The sequence below is a fragment of the Talpa occidentalis genome, unplaced genomic scaffold, assembly GCF_014898055.3.
Source record: "Talpa occidentalis isolate TD23 unplaced genomic scaffold, MPIMG_talOcc4v2.1 talOcc4.17, whole genome shotgun sequence".
NCBI classification, from domain to species: Eukaryota; Metazoa; Chordata; class Mammalia; order Eulipotyphla; family Talpidae; genus Talpa; species Talpa occidentalis.
In genome coordinates, this window is record NW_023601754.1 from 27,649,688 (window position 1) to 27,666,018 (window position 16,331).

At 43.2% G+C, this 16,331-nt stretch overlaps 2 protein-coding genes and 1 non-coding gene across 3 annotated transcripts in view; 2 read left to right on the forward strand and 1 right to left on the reverse strand.

Moving 5' to 3' along the window:
- The first annotated feature begins 6,523 nt into the window (after positions 1-6,523).
- Positions 6,524-6,626, forward strand: LOC119250589 (U6 spliceosomal RNA). Its single transcript, XR_005126329.1, has one exon. It is a non-coding gene; the product is annotated as a U6 spliceosomal RNA (small nuclear RNA).
- A 2,909-nt stretch (positions 6,627-9,535) lies between these two features.
- On the forward strand, positions 9,536-15,064 carry PDCD5 (programmed cell death 5). Its single transcript, XM_037516364.2, has 6 exons — positions 9,536-9,665; positions 10,531-10,568; positions 12,451-12,512; positions 13,536-13,627; positions 14,497-14,568; positions 14,886-15,064. Exons 1-6 carry the CDS (start codon positions 9,600-9,602, stop codon positions 14,931-14,933), a joined length of 378 nt encoding a protein of 125 aa, XP_037372261.1. The 5' UTR covers positions 9,536-9,599; the 3' UTR covers positions 14,934-15,064.
- ANKRD27 (ankyrin repeat domain 27) overlaps positions 14,615-16,331 on the reverse strand; it is a 52,007-nt gene continuing 50,290 nt past the window's right edge. Inside the window, exon 29 of the mRNA XM_054697058.1 lies at positions 14,615-16,323. Within this exon, the coding sequence (XP_054553033.1) occupies positions 16,240-16,323 (84 nt within the window). The 3' untranslated portion in view covers positions 14,615-16,239. The remainder of the gene's footprint in view (positions 16,324-16,331) is intronic.

The following is a 16,331-nucleotide window of genomic DNA, read 5'->3' on the forward strand; positions in this document are numbered from 1 at the left end:
GAGGCTCAGGCATAGGAGTCAGTTACCATCATCTTTGAAAGTAGAATCAGACCTGCTCCTCTCAGAACCATCAACCTCCCACAACGAGCAAATGTCCAGCTCATTCTCTGATAATGCAGTTCTTTGCACAGTTGATACCTCACATTCCCCAATGTCCCTCTTAAAATTCAAATGACCATATGAATTTACTTTAAGTTAGTCAACAGAGATACAGGTGTACTGTGTGTGTGTATGTGTGTGCAGACTTCCTGGTGATGCTAACATTATTTTACAGGGTATACCTTAGATACTGGGTGGAGGAGACTTGCTAGGTCTCCCAGCAATATATGTTGGTATATGATCACCTGTTCTCACCTGCAACCTTCCTAAGAAAAACGTTGAATTACATTCTGACAGTGTCCTCAGTGACACACTTTTATATTTCATATCATTAATTTGAGCACTCACACCTCTTGCTCATTTAGCTAGGAAACCATGGCACTGTCATCCAGCTGTGGGAAGGTGGCTTGGCCAAGGCAGGTGGCGAAATCCTGGAGAGATTCTGGACAGACAACAGGATGTTCAAGTATATTGGATGTGGAGGGAGACAGGAAAAGAATGATTCCAGGTGAGTCCAAGGTCTTTGGTGTTCACTTATGGGGTGCCATAACCTGGTGGCAAAGTGACCTGGTGGCAAAGTGATGTCATTTACTGAGATGGCAAACCATGGAGGGGGCAGGAAAAGCCAAGAGTTGGTCTTGGGTGTGGTGAATTCTAGGCACCTGTTAGACGCGCTCAGAATGATGTTGAGTGGGCAAGAGGATATCTTGCAAGGAGTTCCAAGGGAGGGTGGGACAAGAGATAAGATGTGAGGTTCACCAGGGTATAGATGTCACTGGGCGAGGTTGCAGGCGCTGGTGCAAAAGCTGGGGGCAGAACCCTGGGAAGTCTCCCAGAGAGAGGGGAGGGAGGAGCCAGCCAGATCCAACAAAGAAGAAATGAGTCAAAAATCAGGTAGCCAAAGGGGAAGTATTCCAAGGAGCAAGAGATCAAAAAAGCTTATTCCAGTGACCCCAAACACAGACAGAAATTCCTGGTTGGAGAAATTCCTGGTTTCACAAGAAAATAAGAAGTGGAGACAGCAAATATGAGCTAGTCTTTTCGGGAGTCTTGCTATAAAGGAGAGCAGAAAAATAGGTCCATAGTACTGGGGGTTTGTAACAAGGGAGGATTTTTGTTTCGTTTATGTTTAATTGTGGTGACATATGCATAACATATAACAAAGTGTGCCACTTAAATGTACAATTCTGTGGTATTAAGTGTAGTCGCATTAAACAACCAATTCCAGAACTCTTTTCATCTTGCAAAACTTGAACTCTACTCATTAAGCCATTCCCAGTCCCTTCTGCCCAGCCCTGGACACCACCATTCTCCTTTCTGACTGCTTCAGCAGATCAGTCTGCTAGGGCTGCCACAACAAATCACCACAGATTGGTGGCATAAACAACAGAAATTAATTTTCTCACAGTTCTAGAGGTCGCAAGCCCAAGATCAAGGTGTTGGCAGGTTTGATTCTCCTGAGATCGTTGGCTTGCAGATGACTATATCCTGCTGTGCATTCACGTGACCTTTCCTCTGTGTACAGACATCCCTGGTGCCTCCACTTTTTTATGAGGATACGAGTCATGTCAGATTCGGACCTCACCATACGCTCCCCTTTAGCCTTAATTACCCCTTTAAAGAATCTATCTCCAAATTCAGCCACACTAGGGCTGCAACATATGAATTTAAGGAGGACCCCATTCATTCCCTAACATCATACATATTTGTCTTTCCATGCCTAGCTTATTTCATTTAGCATAATGTTGTCACTTAGCATAAGTTCCGTATGTTATTCTATATGTCTGAATTCACTTCCTTGTCAAGGCTGAATATATCCCATTATATGTATATGCCACATTTTGCTTGTCCATTCATTGGTCAACGGATAATTCATTTGCTTCTCCCCGTGGGCGACTGTGAATAATGTTGCTATGAACATGGGTATGTGAATATCTTCAAAATCCTGTCTCTGATTCTTTTGGGTATAATTGCTAGATCATTCTATGTTTAATTATTTGAGGAACCACCATATTGTTTTCTGCAGCAGCTACACCATTTTATATTTCCAACCGTGCACAAGGGTTCTAGTTTCTCCACATCCTTATCAACATTTGTTATTTCTGAATTTTTTGATAATAGTTATCCTAACGCATGTGAGATAGCTCACTATGGTTCTGATTTGCACTATTTCTAATGATTAGTGATGTTGAACATCTTTTCCTGGTCTTTTGTATATACCTTCTTTATAAAAGTATCTATTCAAACCCTTTGCCCATTTTTGAATTGGGTTATTTTTCCATAGTTGAGTTGGAGGAGTTCTTTTTATATTCTGGACATTAACTCCTTAGGAGATATATAAATCATATTTTTTTTCATCCCATTCTGCAGGCTGCCTTTTCATTCCGTTGCTAGGTTCTTTGATGCACAGAAGTTTTTCCATTTTAATTTAGTCCAATATATCTACTTTTACTTTTGATGCTTTTAGTGTTATAATCAAGAAACCATCACCAAATCCAATATCACAAAGTTTATCCCTTATGTTTTTTTCTAGTTCTTTGATCTTTTAGGTCTTTGATCCATTTTAAGTTAATGTTTGGATCTGATTTAAGGTATAAGGATGGTTTTTTGTTTGTTTGTTTGTTTGGATGGTTGGTTGGTTTTTAAAGAAGACATATTACAAATGGGATAATTGTAGAAGCAAAGTTCTCGAGTAAGTGAGAGAGGCTGGAATGTAGTAATTGACTGACTCTTTCCTTGACCAAACTTTAGTTAGTTTAGTTAGTAACTTTAGTTAGTTTAGTTTCTCTGAGCCCTCTTATCAACTAGGTCTTGACCTTGACCCCTACTCTATCTTTGGCAGTCTTAGCAAAGAATCCTCTACCCCTTTCTCCCCCTACCCTTGATACCTGAGGCCCTGACCTGCCTTTAGCAAGAATCCTCTTACCTTGATGTTTCCTCCTAATAACCTATCCATTAATTCCCTCATCTTGATCCTTGGCTAGAGATCCCCACGTCATTAAGTGTCCTATTCAGGATGACCCCAATTTTGCAAAAATCTTACTGCAAAGATTTTTTCAAAATCTTTAACATTTTCAATGAGGGGAGGGGGTTGGTCTCAGTAGGAGCAGGAACCATTGCCTGAAAATTAGCTACTGGAGAATCCAGAAAAAATTTAAGAAGCAAAAAAAAAAATTAGAAAGCAATTTGACATCCAAATAGAGTACAGAAGGCATGTGGTGAACAGAATAGGAATTTTACTCCCATTAATTGGGACAAAGAGGCCTATTTAAATAAAATAGAAAATGCACAACTACTATGACTGTTACAAGGTAAACAAGAGTGCAAAACTATTAAAAAGACAAGGAGAAATCTATAGAAACACAATACTACGGTAAGAACATTAAACATATTTTTAGTCTTTGACAGATCTAGTAAATAATGAACAGGTATGTAGAAGAGTTAAATAGTTTCATGCTATGTATATGTTAAACTTGTCCACTGAATGCAGAATACATCTCTTCAATCTTATAAAATAATGTTGAAAATTATGCAATAAAAGGCCTCCCTGGTGGCGCAGGCAGTTGAGCGCAGCGCTGTGAAGCTGTCCGCAGCCTCTGCAGTGCCGGTTTGATCCCTGCCGGCCTCAGAGCAACCCACATGGCAAGCAGACCTCTCCTGTCTCACCCGCTGCTCCCCTCAGCAGTGTATTTCATCAGTCTATCTGTTCTGTTCCCCGCTCTGTCTCTGGTGAATCCTCTCACCCTTCCGTGCATCTGGCCTGTACCCCGGCTTTTGTATAAATAAAATAAATCTCGCCTGCTGTTCCTCTCAGCAGTGGATTTCAGTCAATTCACCTGTTCTGCTCCCCGCTCTGTCTCTGGTGAATTCTCTCAAGCCCCACATACCTCTGGCCTACACCCTAGCTCTTATATGCATAAATAAATAAATCTTAAAAAAATAAAGATCCAAGAGTTAAGTTTTTCTAATTCAATTACTTAAAATTTTTTTATTTAGAAAAAGGTATTTTTAATTGGTCAAAATAGCACAAAATGACATTGCCCTGTGGTAATCGAGTCACTGGATTACTCTACAATAGATGAACGAGCTACTGCTCTTACAGAGAAAAAGCAGGGTGTTGGGAGAGGGAGTAGGCAAGTGGGCTCCAGAGTGACAAAATGTGACATTGTCCATAGGGAAATACACCACAGTACAACAAACGAGAGGACACGGGCTAGTGGCAGGGGCTTGGGAGGCCAAGAAACACTGTGTATACCACAATAGCCAAAAAGTGGAAGCAACTCAAGTGTCTGCTGACAAATAAATGGATAAACAAAAAGAGGCATACTATAAATATCCAATGGAATATTATTCAACCCTTAAAAAGGAAATTTTTGACGCATGCTACGACACAAATGAACCTTATGCCAAGTGAAATAAGCTAGTCACAAAAGAACAAAAATTGATTCCATATAAGGTACCTGGAGTAATCAAAATGATAGAGACAAAAAGTTGAATGGTGGTTACCAACCACTGGGAGAAACACTGGAAGAAAGTGTTTGATGAGTAAACAGTTATGGTTAGGGAGATCTAGAGATGGATGGTGGTAAATGTATTTAATGCCACCCTTAAAAATAATAACCTTTTACATTATGTGCATTTTATCACAATAAAAAAAGGCAAAAGTCATAACTGGAAAAGTGATTTTTAACTTTTTGAATCAATCTATAGACAAAGCAAAAAGATTTCATTTCATTCTGATTACAGATCTGAATATCAATAAGATAGAGCAATGAAACCAGATTATAAAAGCTGAGACTGTGGAAGAAAGGGTGTGAACTTACTGAAAGGGTAGAGATGCTTTTATCTTCATCTTTTAAAGCTAAGAAATACCACCTGATGGAATAAGAAAAAGAAAGTGTAAGTATGTTGCCTGAAGATACAACACAAAACCAACCTTGGAACTAAAGATAGTAAAATGTGTATTAAGAAACTAAAAAAGAAGGAAAATCGAGGTTGTGAAGTGTCAAATCCTCATCCATCATGGAAGGAGGTGATTGGAAAATGTCTAAACTACATAAACCAATAACATCACAGGTATATTGTGTAAATATATAGCCTCTTAATGCCTTGCTGGACTCCACTTTTCCTTCCCCCTTCACTCACGGTTTAGTCTCACCTCAATGTGCCATAAACACAGCAAACATGCCCCTACTTCAGGACATTGCGTTTCTGTTCCCTCTGCCTAGAATATTCTTCATTAAGATATCTTCATGATCCACCCCTCCATGACCCACCCACCCGCCCTCTATAGACTTTACTCAAGCCGCTATCTCAATGAAAATGTCTCCCCAGCACGCCCTTCCCTAGCTGCTTTAGTTTTTTCCCCCGTAGCACTTCAGGGATCACTGTCTAATATATTGTCCTTGACTTTTTACATGTTCACTCTGTCCCCTCCCGGTACCACGTAAGAGTGGATGGCAGGCGGAGAACTTTGCTTGTTTCATTCCCCTCTATGTATACTGGTGCCTGGAAGAGCTGCTCAGAATATAGGGGACAGGGACTCAATAGACAGATGTTAAAAGAATAAATGGAGGTAATATGAAAAGGAACAACTAAAGAGCCAAGCTAGAGGAAATTTTTTTTCTTAATTTATTTTTTATTTTCTTACATCGTTGTTCATTTTGGTACAATATTTGACTTCTCCCATAATTTTCCCACCATCACAGCACCCGTGATCCATCAGCATAGTCCTTTGTGTTCTTCCCTCCTGGTTTGACACCTCTCCCTCCTGCTCCCCTTTTGTTTGACTCAAATGTATGATTTGCCAGCAAATTTTGTATTTTTCCTGATTTTTTCCTTCAGTTTCCCTATATTCTCCCATAAGTGAAACAATCTGATAGTTTTCTTTTTCCTTCTGACTTATTTCACTGAGCATAATCCTTTCCAGCTCCATCCATGTTGCTGCAAATGGCATGAGTTTATCTTTTTGACTGCTGAGTAGTATTCCGTTGTGTATATAGACCACATCTTCTTGATCCAGCCACCTGATTTGGAGCTTTTAGATTGTTACCATATCTTAACTATTGTAAATAGTGCTGCAATAACCATAGGAGTGCTGGTTTCCCTTCCAATTAGTGATTTTGTATCCTTTGGGTATATTGAGAAAAAGTTTTTTTGCAGAACTGAGACTAGGTTGGGAAGGAGTGGGCAAGGAATAAGCTGCCTTTCCTCATGTACCACTTATAATTTTGTAATCATGTAAATACATTATTTTTGATCAAGAGTTAAGTAAATTATAATTTTCTCAAAACAAGAGAAACACATTTTAGGACACTGTCAAAGAAAAAATAATGAGGGGATGCACCCTAAACTGTACTCACAAGTAAACGCATTCCTTAAATGTTTTCATTATTAAACAAGAAAGAAGAAAAACAAACACACGGTGCTTGCTTCAGCAGCACATATACTAACGTTGGCACCATACAGAGATAAGCGTGGCCCCTACCAAGGATGACATGTGAATTTGTGAAGCGTTCCATATTATTCAAAAGGAAAAAGAAAAAATAACAAACAGAACATTCACCTAAAGGAACTGGAAAGAAAGTAACAACAAAATAGAAAAAAGGGGATAGAAATGAATATAGCTGAAGATAGAAAATAATTGTGAAAGAATACAATTCCTTTCCCAAGGAATTTGAGTTCCTTGGGAAAAAGAACCAGTGAAATATTAAAATGGCTGGAGAATAGAATCAAGAAAAAAGAAACCATGATCCACAAATGAACAATCAAATCAACAATCCCTGAGAAGATAGTGCCACAGATACAGAGGTGCTGGCCACGTTTTGAAAGGATGAAATCCTGAATGAAGTGAATGGTTCTCTAGAAATTAAAATTCTCTCAAGAAGAAACAGGAAACCGGAACAGGATAATCACCTTAGAAGAAAAATGAAAAGCTGTCAAAAATACATTTCAAAGAGGTCCAACCCAGATGATTTGATGAAACCGTTTCATTTCTGCCCTAAAACAGTCACAACTACATAATTTATCTTAGTGTTGGGCTTTGTTTATTTAAACCTTTAAATATTTGATCCACTGGGGATGTATTTTGATACAAGAATCCGGTGAGGATCCCCATCTCTGCTATTCTGGTTTCCCCACTTCTTTATGGGGGTGTGCACCACACTAGCTAGGCCTACATCCTTCTGACAAGGACTGGCTTTTGTGAGTGGAAACCATCACATCCACTAGTGCCCAGCTGGGTCTCAAACCTTGACACCCTGAAATAGGAGTTAAGACGCCAGACTTTAATTTTTATAACCTCTCCCCCAAAATCTCTCCTGTTTACACATTAGAGGAAAAGCATCATTAATGTCTGAGAATGTCAAATTCAAACACATTGGAGTGTTGATACCCCATAGTTCTTTTTTTAAAGATATATCTATTTATTTATGCACAGAGCTGTGGTATAGGACAGAGGTGCAGGGGGTGAGAGGATTCACCAGAGATAGAGTGGGGAGCAGAACAAGGGCATTTACTGATATACATTACTAAGGGGAGCAGCAGGCAAGACAGGAGAGGTCTGTTGTGCCATATGTGGGTCATCTCCCTGGCCAGGGATGGAACTAACACCCCAGTGGTGATAGGGCTGAGACTTAACCCATAGGCCACCAGGGAGACCCCAAAATTCCTTAGTTGAAAGAGTTGTACAGCCACATTCACTGCAGTATTATGCATAATAGCCAGAGGGTGGAAACAACCCAAATGTCTGCTGATGGGTGAGTGGATAAATAAAATGTGAGCCATAGTCTTGCATAGCATAATGATGTTTCAGCAATGACAGACCCCATATACCATGGCAGCCCCAAGTGGCTACACCATACAGCCTAGATGTGTAATAGTTTACACTCGGACGCTTGCACAGTGACCAAATCACCCAAGGAAGCACTTCTCGGAATGTACCCCCCTCATTAATGGCCGCGTGACTATGCTTATAATGGAAAGTTATTCAGTCTTAAAAAGAAATTCTAACACGTGCTACAATAGGAAGAAACTTGGAGACATTATGCTAAGTGAAATAAGCCAGTCACAAAAAGACAAATATGGATTGTCACATATAGGAGGTAGGCACTCTAGGCAAAAATCGGAAGGACAGAAAATAGAATGCTGGTTCTCCAGGGCTGGGGCTGGGGGTGCGGTGGGGAGTTTTTATCTAATAGGTAGAGAGTTTCAGTTTTACAAGATGTAAAGACTTCTATAGATTGGTTGCACAATGATGTGGACATATTGAACATTACTGAACTGTAGAGTTAAAATGGTAATTTTTAGATTTTGGTACAATTAAAAAATTAAAACAGTACATGGATAACAGGCAAGACTAACGAGGTGAAGAAGCTGAGCATCCCCCACCTCTCCCCACCGCACCCCTAAGCCCCCTTCCAAAGGGTCACTAGAGAATGGTCAGGGAGTTCATCCCAGCACAGCTGCCACCCCAACATCCTCCGAGGGAGGCCCATTGGGGGCAGGTACAACGTCCCCCAGCTCTCTCCCCTTCCTTCCTCCTTCTACCCTCTGCAACCTCTGAGGAAAGTTGGGTCAGTGCCCAAAACTCACAAGTTTGCTTTAACCTGGCTTCTCAGTGGTTGGGTGCCCCCGAGTCTTTTCATCTTCCAGCACCCCATTTTAACCCATTTTAAGTGAACAACTCGGTTTTTGAGTAAATTTAAGAGTCATGCAACCATCACCACAATCCAGTTTCAGAACATCCCCCACCCCACCCCACCCCACTTAAAGGGTTCTAAGCCCAGGGACCCTCATCTGTAATGGGAGATCAGTGAGCCTAGTCCATTACAGGCCACCAACAAATTTTACCTATTATTATTATTCTAGTTTTTTTTTTTTAATATTTACTTATGCATACAAGAGCTGGGATACAGGCCAGAGATGTAGGGCTGAGAGGATTCACCAGAGAGAGTGGGGGACAGAACAGGCAGACTGACTGAAGTACACTGCTGAGGGGAGCAGCAGGCAAGACAGGAGAGGTCTGCCGCGCCATGTGGGTAGCTCCCTGGCCAGCTGGGGATCGAACTCATGCTGCACAGGCTGTGGATTGCTCCATAGTGCGGTGCTTAACCCCTGGCGCCACCAGGGAGGCCCCTTATTCTAGTTTCCGATGGAGACCTGTTTTCAGTTACCCTTTCCCCCGCACATCCAGTCTGAGACGAGGCAGCGGCCAGCGCCCGGAGCGCGCACGGAGGCGGGGGTGGGGGGGCTGACATCACCGGCCGCCCAGCTCCGCGCGGAGCTTCGGTCCCCGGCCCCGCCCACGCCCGAATCCGCGATCGCAGAATCGGGCCTCACTCGGCGCCCTGGCTTCGCGGGCGGCGTGGCTCGGGGCTGGATTGGTGATGCCTGGGCGCTGCGGGCGCCTGCGCAGTGGGGCGGGAGAGCTCGCGCCGAGGGGCTGCGGAAGATCCCCCGGAGCGGGCCGGGGCTGCTGCTGCAGGGCGGGCGGCCGCACCATGGCGGAGGAGGAGCTGGAGGCGCTGCGGAAGCAGAGGCTGGCCGAGCTGCAGGCGAAGCACGGGGTGAGCGGGGCGCCGCCCTCGCCGGAGGTGGAGGGCGCGGCCCCGGGGGGGGGGCTTGGGCGCCGGGAGCGGGGCCGACCCGCGGCCCGGGACCCCGCCGCTGCCCCCGCGGCCTCGTGGCCCCCCGAGGCCCGCGGCCTCTCCCCGTCGCGCGGGGCCCGGGGCTGCCGGGCGGCCACGTGCGCCCCCGGGCCGGGCCTGTCGGGCCGGGGTCCGCTGGCCGGAGGGGGCCCGCGCGGGGGCGTCGGGCCGGGCCGAGCGCGGGCTGCTCGGGGCCCTCCGCACTCTTGTGCGGCTTTTGTGTCTAGACCGTTTTCGCCCTCGAATTATTTTCTGGAATTCAGTGGTGCCGCCCCCACATTATCGGCAAACATTTTTTGAGGGTCTGTCCCGCGCCGGGTGCGGGGAGTCGAGGGACACCCACCCGCTGTGGGGGGCTGGCTGTCGGGAGCCGCGCTCACCTCGGAGATGAGTGTCTGGGGGTGTCTACACCGGGAGGGGCGGGCCCCGGCCCGGGGTGGGTTAGGGGTGGTCCCTAGTGAAGCTCCGCTTGAATCATCCCCAGCACCGAAGCAGATTTCATTTTCCATCAGTTATTGTAAACTGCATAGTACAGGGACGCCCCTCCCTGATTGTTGTTGTGTTTGAAAATACTCTGTCAGATTGTGGCTTTGGAAACTTGTCAGATCATTGTGGTGAATGACAAGTAACCCATTCTCCTGTGTGAGGTCCAGTTTAGTTTTGGGGACTCTGTGTCTCACTGCGGGAGCCTGTTAGGTATCAAAAGCCAACTAGGATAGTTCCTGCTTTGTTTTGTTTCTCTCTGTGAAAGCACGCCACTAAAAGGTAAAAATTATCATTTCAGGACCCTGGAGATGCAGCACAACAGGAAGCAAAGCACAGGTATGGGTTGGAGCTCAGAATTTTTACCGAGGGTGATTTTACCAATTTTTCTTTTTTTTTTTGAACTTCAGTTATTTTAACAAGTGTGTGAATCTTAGTTTTTTCCTGATGTAGTGATTTCTCTGTGAATCATCCTGGTATCATTGTTCTAATTTATTAAACATGTGGAGTCCCACATTACTTTGCAGTTAGGGTTGATGCTTGTTGCTCTGCTAAATTACTTTAAAAACAGCACAGCAAGAACTACTTGATAGGGTAGGATTACTTGGGTCAGGTGCTTGACATTTAGTATATTCTCAATAATTAGTAACTATTATAGTACTCTTACTGTTGTTTTATCCCTGTGCATAGCAGAGCACCTCACACATGGCAGGTTAGTGGAATGAATACGTGGTTGCTCCATGCTACCTTCTTTCCCTAGTTGTGACTAAAAAAAAAAAAAAAAAAAAACCCCACAAACTTTACCAGTGTACAGTGAAATAGTACCTGTATTCTCTTGCAACAGATTTCTAAAACTTTTTCATCTTGCAAACCTGAAACTCTACCTACAGAACAATTCTTCTTTTTCCCTCCCCCATCATGTTACCACTTGACATGTTCATTCAGCAAATATTTGGGTACCTGCTCAGGGTCAGGCATTCTGCTGGGTCTGCAGGAATAGGTGAGGCAGAGAAAGTTCCTGCCCTTGAGTGGCTTAATTAGTGGGACAAGACAAACGGTATACACCTGGGATAGTGCCAGCGAGAAAATGAATTTCATTGATTCTAAGATGTGCCTTTTTTACCATTTTAACATGTCCGAAATGGGCTGTGTGTCAAAATTGATCCCTTTTATCCTGGGTTCTTTCAGAGAGGATTTACTTTTGCTTCTGCCATCACTTGGGTACATTTCTAACCGGAGACCTCTTAAAATTCTCTGCTTGAGGTATCCTCCTCCCTCCACCCTGGTTGAGTGAATGCAGGCAGCAAACCTGCAGTCTGGGCCAAGGTTGCGCATGCATGCCTTCTTGCTGGCCCTTCTGCACAGCAGGCTTATTCTGCCTTACCTTATAGCATCTTATATTAGACCCTCCTCTGCAGTGTTTTCTTGTTGTTAGAGATACATCTTAGATTGAGTGAAGTACAGTACAGCTCATAGCAGGGTCAGAGGACTCTGGAATAAGGGGGACATGCCAAGTAGCGGGCTTCAGGCTCTGTGCCTTGAGCCCTAGGGCTCCTTACGTGGGGCAGTTAGTAGGCACAGCCAGTGTTTTAGCCAAAGAATCTGCTTTTGTCTATGTGGTGTGTTGTTTCTTGAAGGACATCATTTTAAAAAAAAATAACTGCCTTATGAACATGAATTAGTTTCTACTTGGATAGGCAGGAAACTGCAAGGATAGTTGCAGAATTATTATTTCTATCTCCTCCCCACCTAAAAAAATAGAAGAATCTCAAAACATAGATGTGGTTCTAGCTTAGCCTCAGATAACCTGTCTCTTCAGTGTCTTCGCTGGGTCTCAGCTTCCTTATCTCTTATCACAGAGATGAATCACTGGTCCTTCTAATCGAACTCTCACTATACAGTGCTAGAACCTCTCACATGAAGTACTTAGTAAGTGTTGGTAATGGTGGTTGAACTGGAACTCCACCTTGAATTATGAAAATAGAAAGTTTACCTTTCCACCTGGTGGGTGCTAATGTAAAGGTAGCTTCTGAGGGCAAGAGTGGACTCTTCTACTTTAGTATGCCTGCTGCTACCCACATGGCACCGGACCATGGCGCAGTCTGTGTGTGTGCAGCAGGGGTCCATCTTGCGGAGTGTGTCGAGTGAGTTATGTTTCTGTCTATTCTATAGGACTGCTGGCTGCTTCGTTCTAATTTTGCTTGACCTGTTTTTGTTGTAGGGAAGCAGAAATGAGAAACAGTATCTTGGCCCAAGTTCTGGATCAATCAGCCCGGGCCCGATGTAAGCATCTCCAGTTTCCTTTAAATTATTTACCAGAGGGCATCCCCGGTGGTGCAGCAGGTTGAGCGCAGCGCTGTGAAGCTGTCCACTGCTTCTGCAGTGCTGGTTCGATTCTCAGCTGGCTGTGGAGAAACTCACATGGCGCGGCAGACCTCTCCTATGTCTCCCGCTGCTCCCTTCAGCAGTGTCTTTGGTCCATCTGCCTGTTCTGTTCCCTGCTCTGTCTCTGGTGAATCCTCTCACCCTCCCGCACATCTGGCCTGTACTCCAGTTCTTGTATAAATAAATAAATCTTTAAAAAAATTTCCAACAAATACTGCTATCTCTGTAGTAAATATTAGTTGTATCAAAAAAACGAGATAGAGTATTTATAAGGAGTGCGATGTTATAATTCTTAAAGAAAAGTACTTTAATCATTAATTGAAAGCACCAGCTTGGTTCTTAGTGAGATGATCTCCAAGCACAAAGTAGGTAAAATTTATAGGCAACAACTTTTCAGTCAAGGCGGTCACACGTTGCTGGTAGTTGCCATGGGTGATGGGAACTTAGGGGTTTATTGCATTCTTGATTTTAATGTCGATTCATAATTTTGCATAATAAAAACTAAGAATAAAGCCCTATAAAAAATGAAATTAAGCCAATCAGAATGAACTAATGTATTCCGTATCATAAACTGAAGCCCAGCTTAGGAGAAGGAGCCCGGATGAATGACCACAGCTGTATGTGAGTAGCAGCCTGTAAGTTGATTTCCAGAGGGCAATCATATTTTAAAAATAAGTAGGGAACTTAGAATCTGAGGACCCAAGTTCATTCTTGGCCCAAGTTCAATCTGGGCTCAGCCCCTCTGTGTAGCCTTGACTGAGATCGACACTGCTGAACTTCAGTTTCTTTTTTAAGAGGACTATCTGGCCTACTTACCTCCCTCTCTAGACATGGTCTGTGAAATGCTTTGGAAATGTCAATGCATAGCTTTAAGAATATGTGCATTTAGTTATGATGACTTTTGTATATTTTTCTTTTTAGTAAGTAATTTAGCACTTGTAAAGCCCGAAAAAACTAAAGCAGTAGAGAATTACCTTATACAGATGGCAAGATATGGACAACTAAGTGGGAAGGTGAGTTTGGATTGCCTTGAGGCAGTTTTACCCCGTGTTACCTGCTGTACCAGAACATACCTTCGCAAGGCCAATTTCATCTTGTGGTTATGGAATTCTTACTGACTCTGTGAAATAATTTTTAAATAGAATAGTCATATCTATACTAAAAGACAATAAATTGCTTTAAAATCCTCTACTGCTTTCCTTTCCTGGACATTGCCATGGAACTTCATGGGTGTCTGTGTGACCCCACAACTGTTACTGTCAGCCAGCTTAACTTACTGGAAACAAGGGTTGTCAATAAGTTACAGAGCTGCCAATATAGGTAGAAGTGAAGCTTGCTATGGAGGTCAGAGGAGGTAAAAGCCCTTGATTGTCGTGTGGGTTCCCTTCATGCTGTGATGGAGACACACTGGGCAGCTGGGCCTTCTCTCAAGACCCAGGCGAGCCCCACCTGCACCAGGAAGCCTGCTGCCACCACAGTCCACAGAGTCAGTCCTGCCCGAGCCCCTTATTCCAAGAACTTGTTTGCAAAAGAGCCTGGGTTTTGTGCCTCCTGCATCTGAGCTTCTCAGGGTGATGCGCCTTTACTCCTGGCACTGAACACTGTGGTGTGGGTGGCTCTCATCGTCTGTGGATGATAATGAAGGTGTACTTCGGCACCTGTTAACTTTGGGCTTTTCTGAGGAAGCGAACAGATGGAAACTCCCTCCCCTCAAGTGAGGATAACCAAGCAAATTTAAATTATAACTGTAACTGATAAATACGAGCAGTTGTCTCAACCTCATGCCACCTTCACTTTCCCGTATCTCAAAAGGTTGTGAAACTTGTCTGCTGAGGACGGTTCTTTGTTTCAAAAGTTCTTTTTCTCTTTCTGGCTATTCTAGGTTTCAGAACAAGGTTTAATAGAAATCCTTGAAAAAGTAAGCCAACAGACAGAAAAGAAAACAACAGTTAAAGTAAGTTTCCCCAAATGCACACCACAAAACAAACCGTTTTAAGTGATGTGTTGAACGCACCTCTGCTGACACGGCCATCTGTCAGTCCACAGACAAGTTCTTTTTGTAACACATAGATGTTTGGGGAGAAAGACTGCATCTATCACGGGGTCTGATTTTTATGGCTTTTCTGTTGTTCCCGTCCCCTTAGATCTAAAACACTAGGTTTTAAGGAAGACAAAAAAATGTTATGCTAAACATAGTAGGTAGAAATTTTTCTTCTGGAAAATTTGAATTATGCTTTAGTAAACATGACACTGATTTAATTTCACCCCCAGTTCAACAGAAGAAAAGTAATGGACTCTGATGAAGATGACGATTATTGAATTTGTAATGTTGAGAGACTGAACTTAATGGAACAATTCTAGGACTACTTGGCAGAAGTTGAGACCTGATTGAATGTTTACTTTGTTTATTGTCTATATGCCTTTAAAAAAATAAACTTGTTATTCAAAATGACAGTTTGAACAAAGTTCTTTTTGTACCATAGCCAAAGGAACAGAAAATGAACATTTCAATTTTTTCCCCCTTTCCTACCAAAAGCTCTTAAACCCACGCAGCAGCCTGGACACACCCTTTGCAGTAGAGGCTGCCTGCGCTCTTCAGTGGCGAGAACTAAGCCCAGGGCAGGCAAAGCCAAACACTCCACTCCTAGACATTGGCCCTGAAAGCAGGGAAGCGACTGTTCTTCTGCAGATAGTACTTACATTTAATGTAAGAAAACGCCTAGCTTTGGTTTCATTTATAATCTGCTTTTAAAAGGCATTGAGACTAAATTATATAGTAAACCACCTCTGCAACAAGAGTGATATTTCATTAAAAAATATAAACTGGGAGAGACTGGTTAGTGCAATTAAGAAAAATGTGAGACATCAACTTCTCATTAAAATCCAGTGAGCTGGTTTAGCAGTTAAAACATTTTGACAGACGTGTCCTGGGGTCTTCACAGATGAAGCTGCAGGTAATTTAAACGTCATCTCTTAGATTGTGCTTTACTCCCGCTAGGGTGTGAAAATTCATAAATTTAAATCATAAACTTAAATGAGCGGTTTGGCATCACCCTTTACTCGTCGTCCCCCAAGACCGGGATCTGGGGACAGGACTAACTTCGTGAGCTGTGTAGGGTCACGAGCCACAGAGTGGTTGAGTGTGCTTGACACTTTAGTGAGCATATTGCTGATGAACTTTTAAACTATATGGGAGATTATACTGTATTTGAGATGAAATTTTTGTAAAACACCTCATTGATCAGGAAAACCAATGTGATTAAGTGTCTGGCATTCCAACAAATCAGTGAGTAGAACTATCGAGCACATCAGAAAAATTTTGAAGGCATTACAAAGTGAAGGATTTGGGGGGGAGAATCCCAATTACAGATAAGCTTCACTTTAGGTCTCGTTTACATAATGCTCAGAAGTTAATCTTCACACGCTTTCTCCTGCAGAATAGCCGCTGCCTCCATGGCATCTACTAACACAACTGTGTGGAGACTCAGGTTCCTGTCCTTCAAAGATTTTTAAGACGGGAAGAGTGGTTCTGCCTGCAAGGGTGGCCATTCTGGACGGCAATGGGGACGAGGAGTCTGGGGTGGGGAGAGATTATCCTAAACTTTCTAATTTGACTGATGGTACTTTAAATGCAAGACAGTCTTCCCCAGAGCAGAAATTCAGGCATTCCCACTTCTGAACTGTCAAACGTAGCTTTAAGTAGAGAAAACTGCAGAA

Excerpts from the sequence above, each read along its gene's own strand:
- PDCD5 (XM_037516364.2), top strand. The coding sequence starts at position 9,600 with ATGGCGGAGGAGGAGCTGGAGGCGCTGCGGAAGCAGAGGCTGGCCGAG. Across the intron at positions 9,666-10,530 it reads AGCTGCAGGCGAAGCACGGG|GACCCTGGAGATGCAGCACA; the intron begins GTGAGCGGGGCG and ends TTATCATTTCAG. Across the intron at positions 13,628-14,496 it reads ATGGACAACTAAGTGGGAAG|GTTTCAGAACAAGGTTTAAT; the intron begins GTGAGTTTGGAT and ends TGGCTATTCTAG.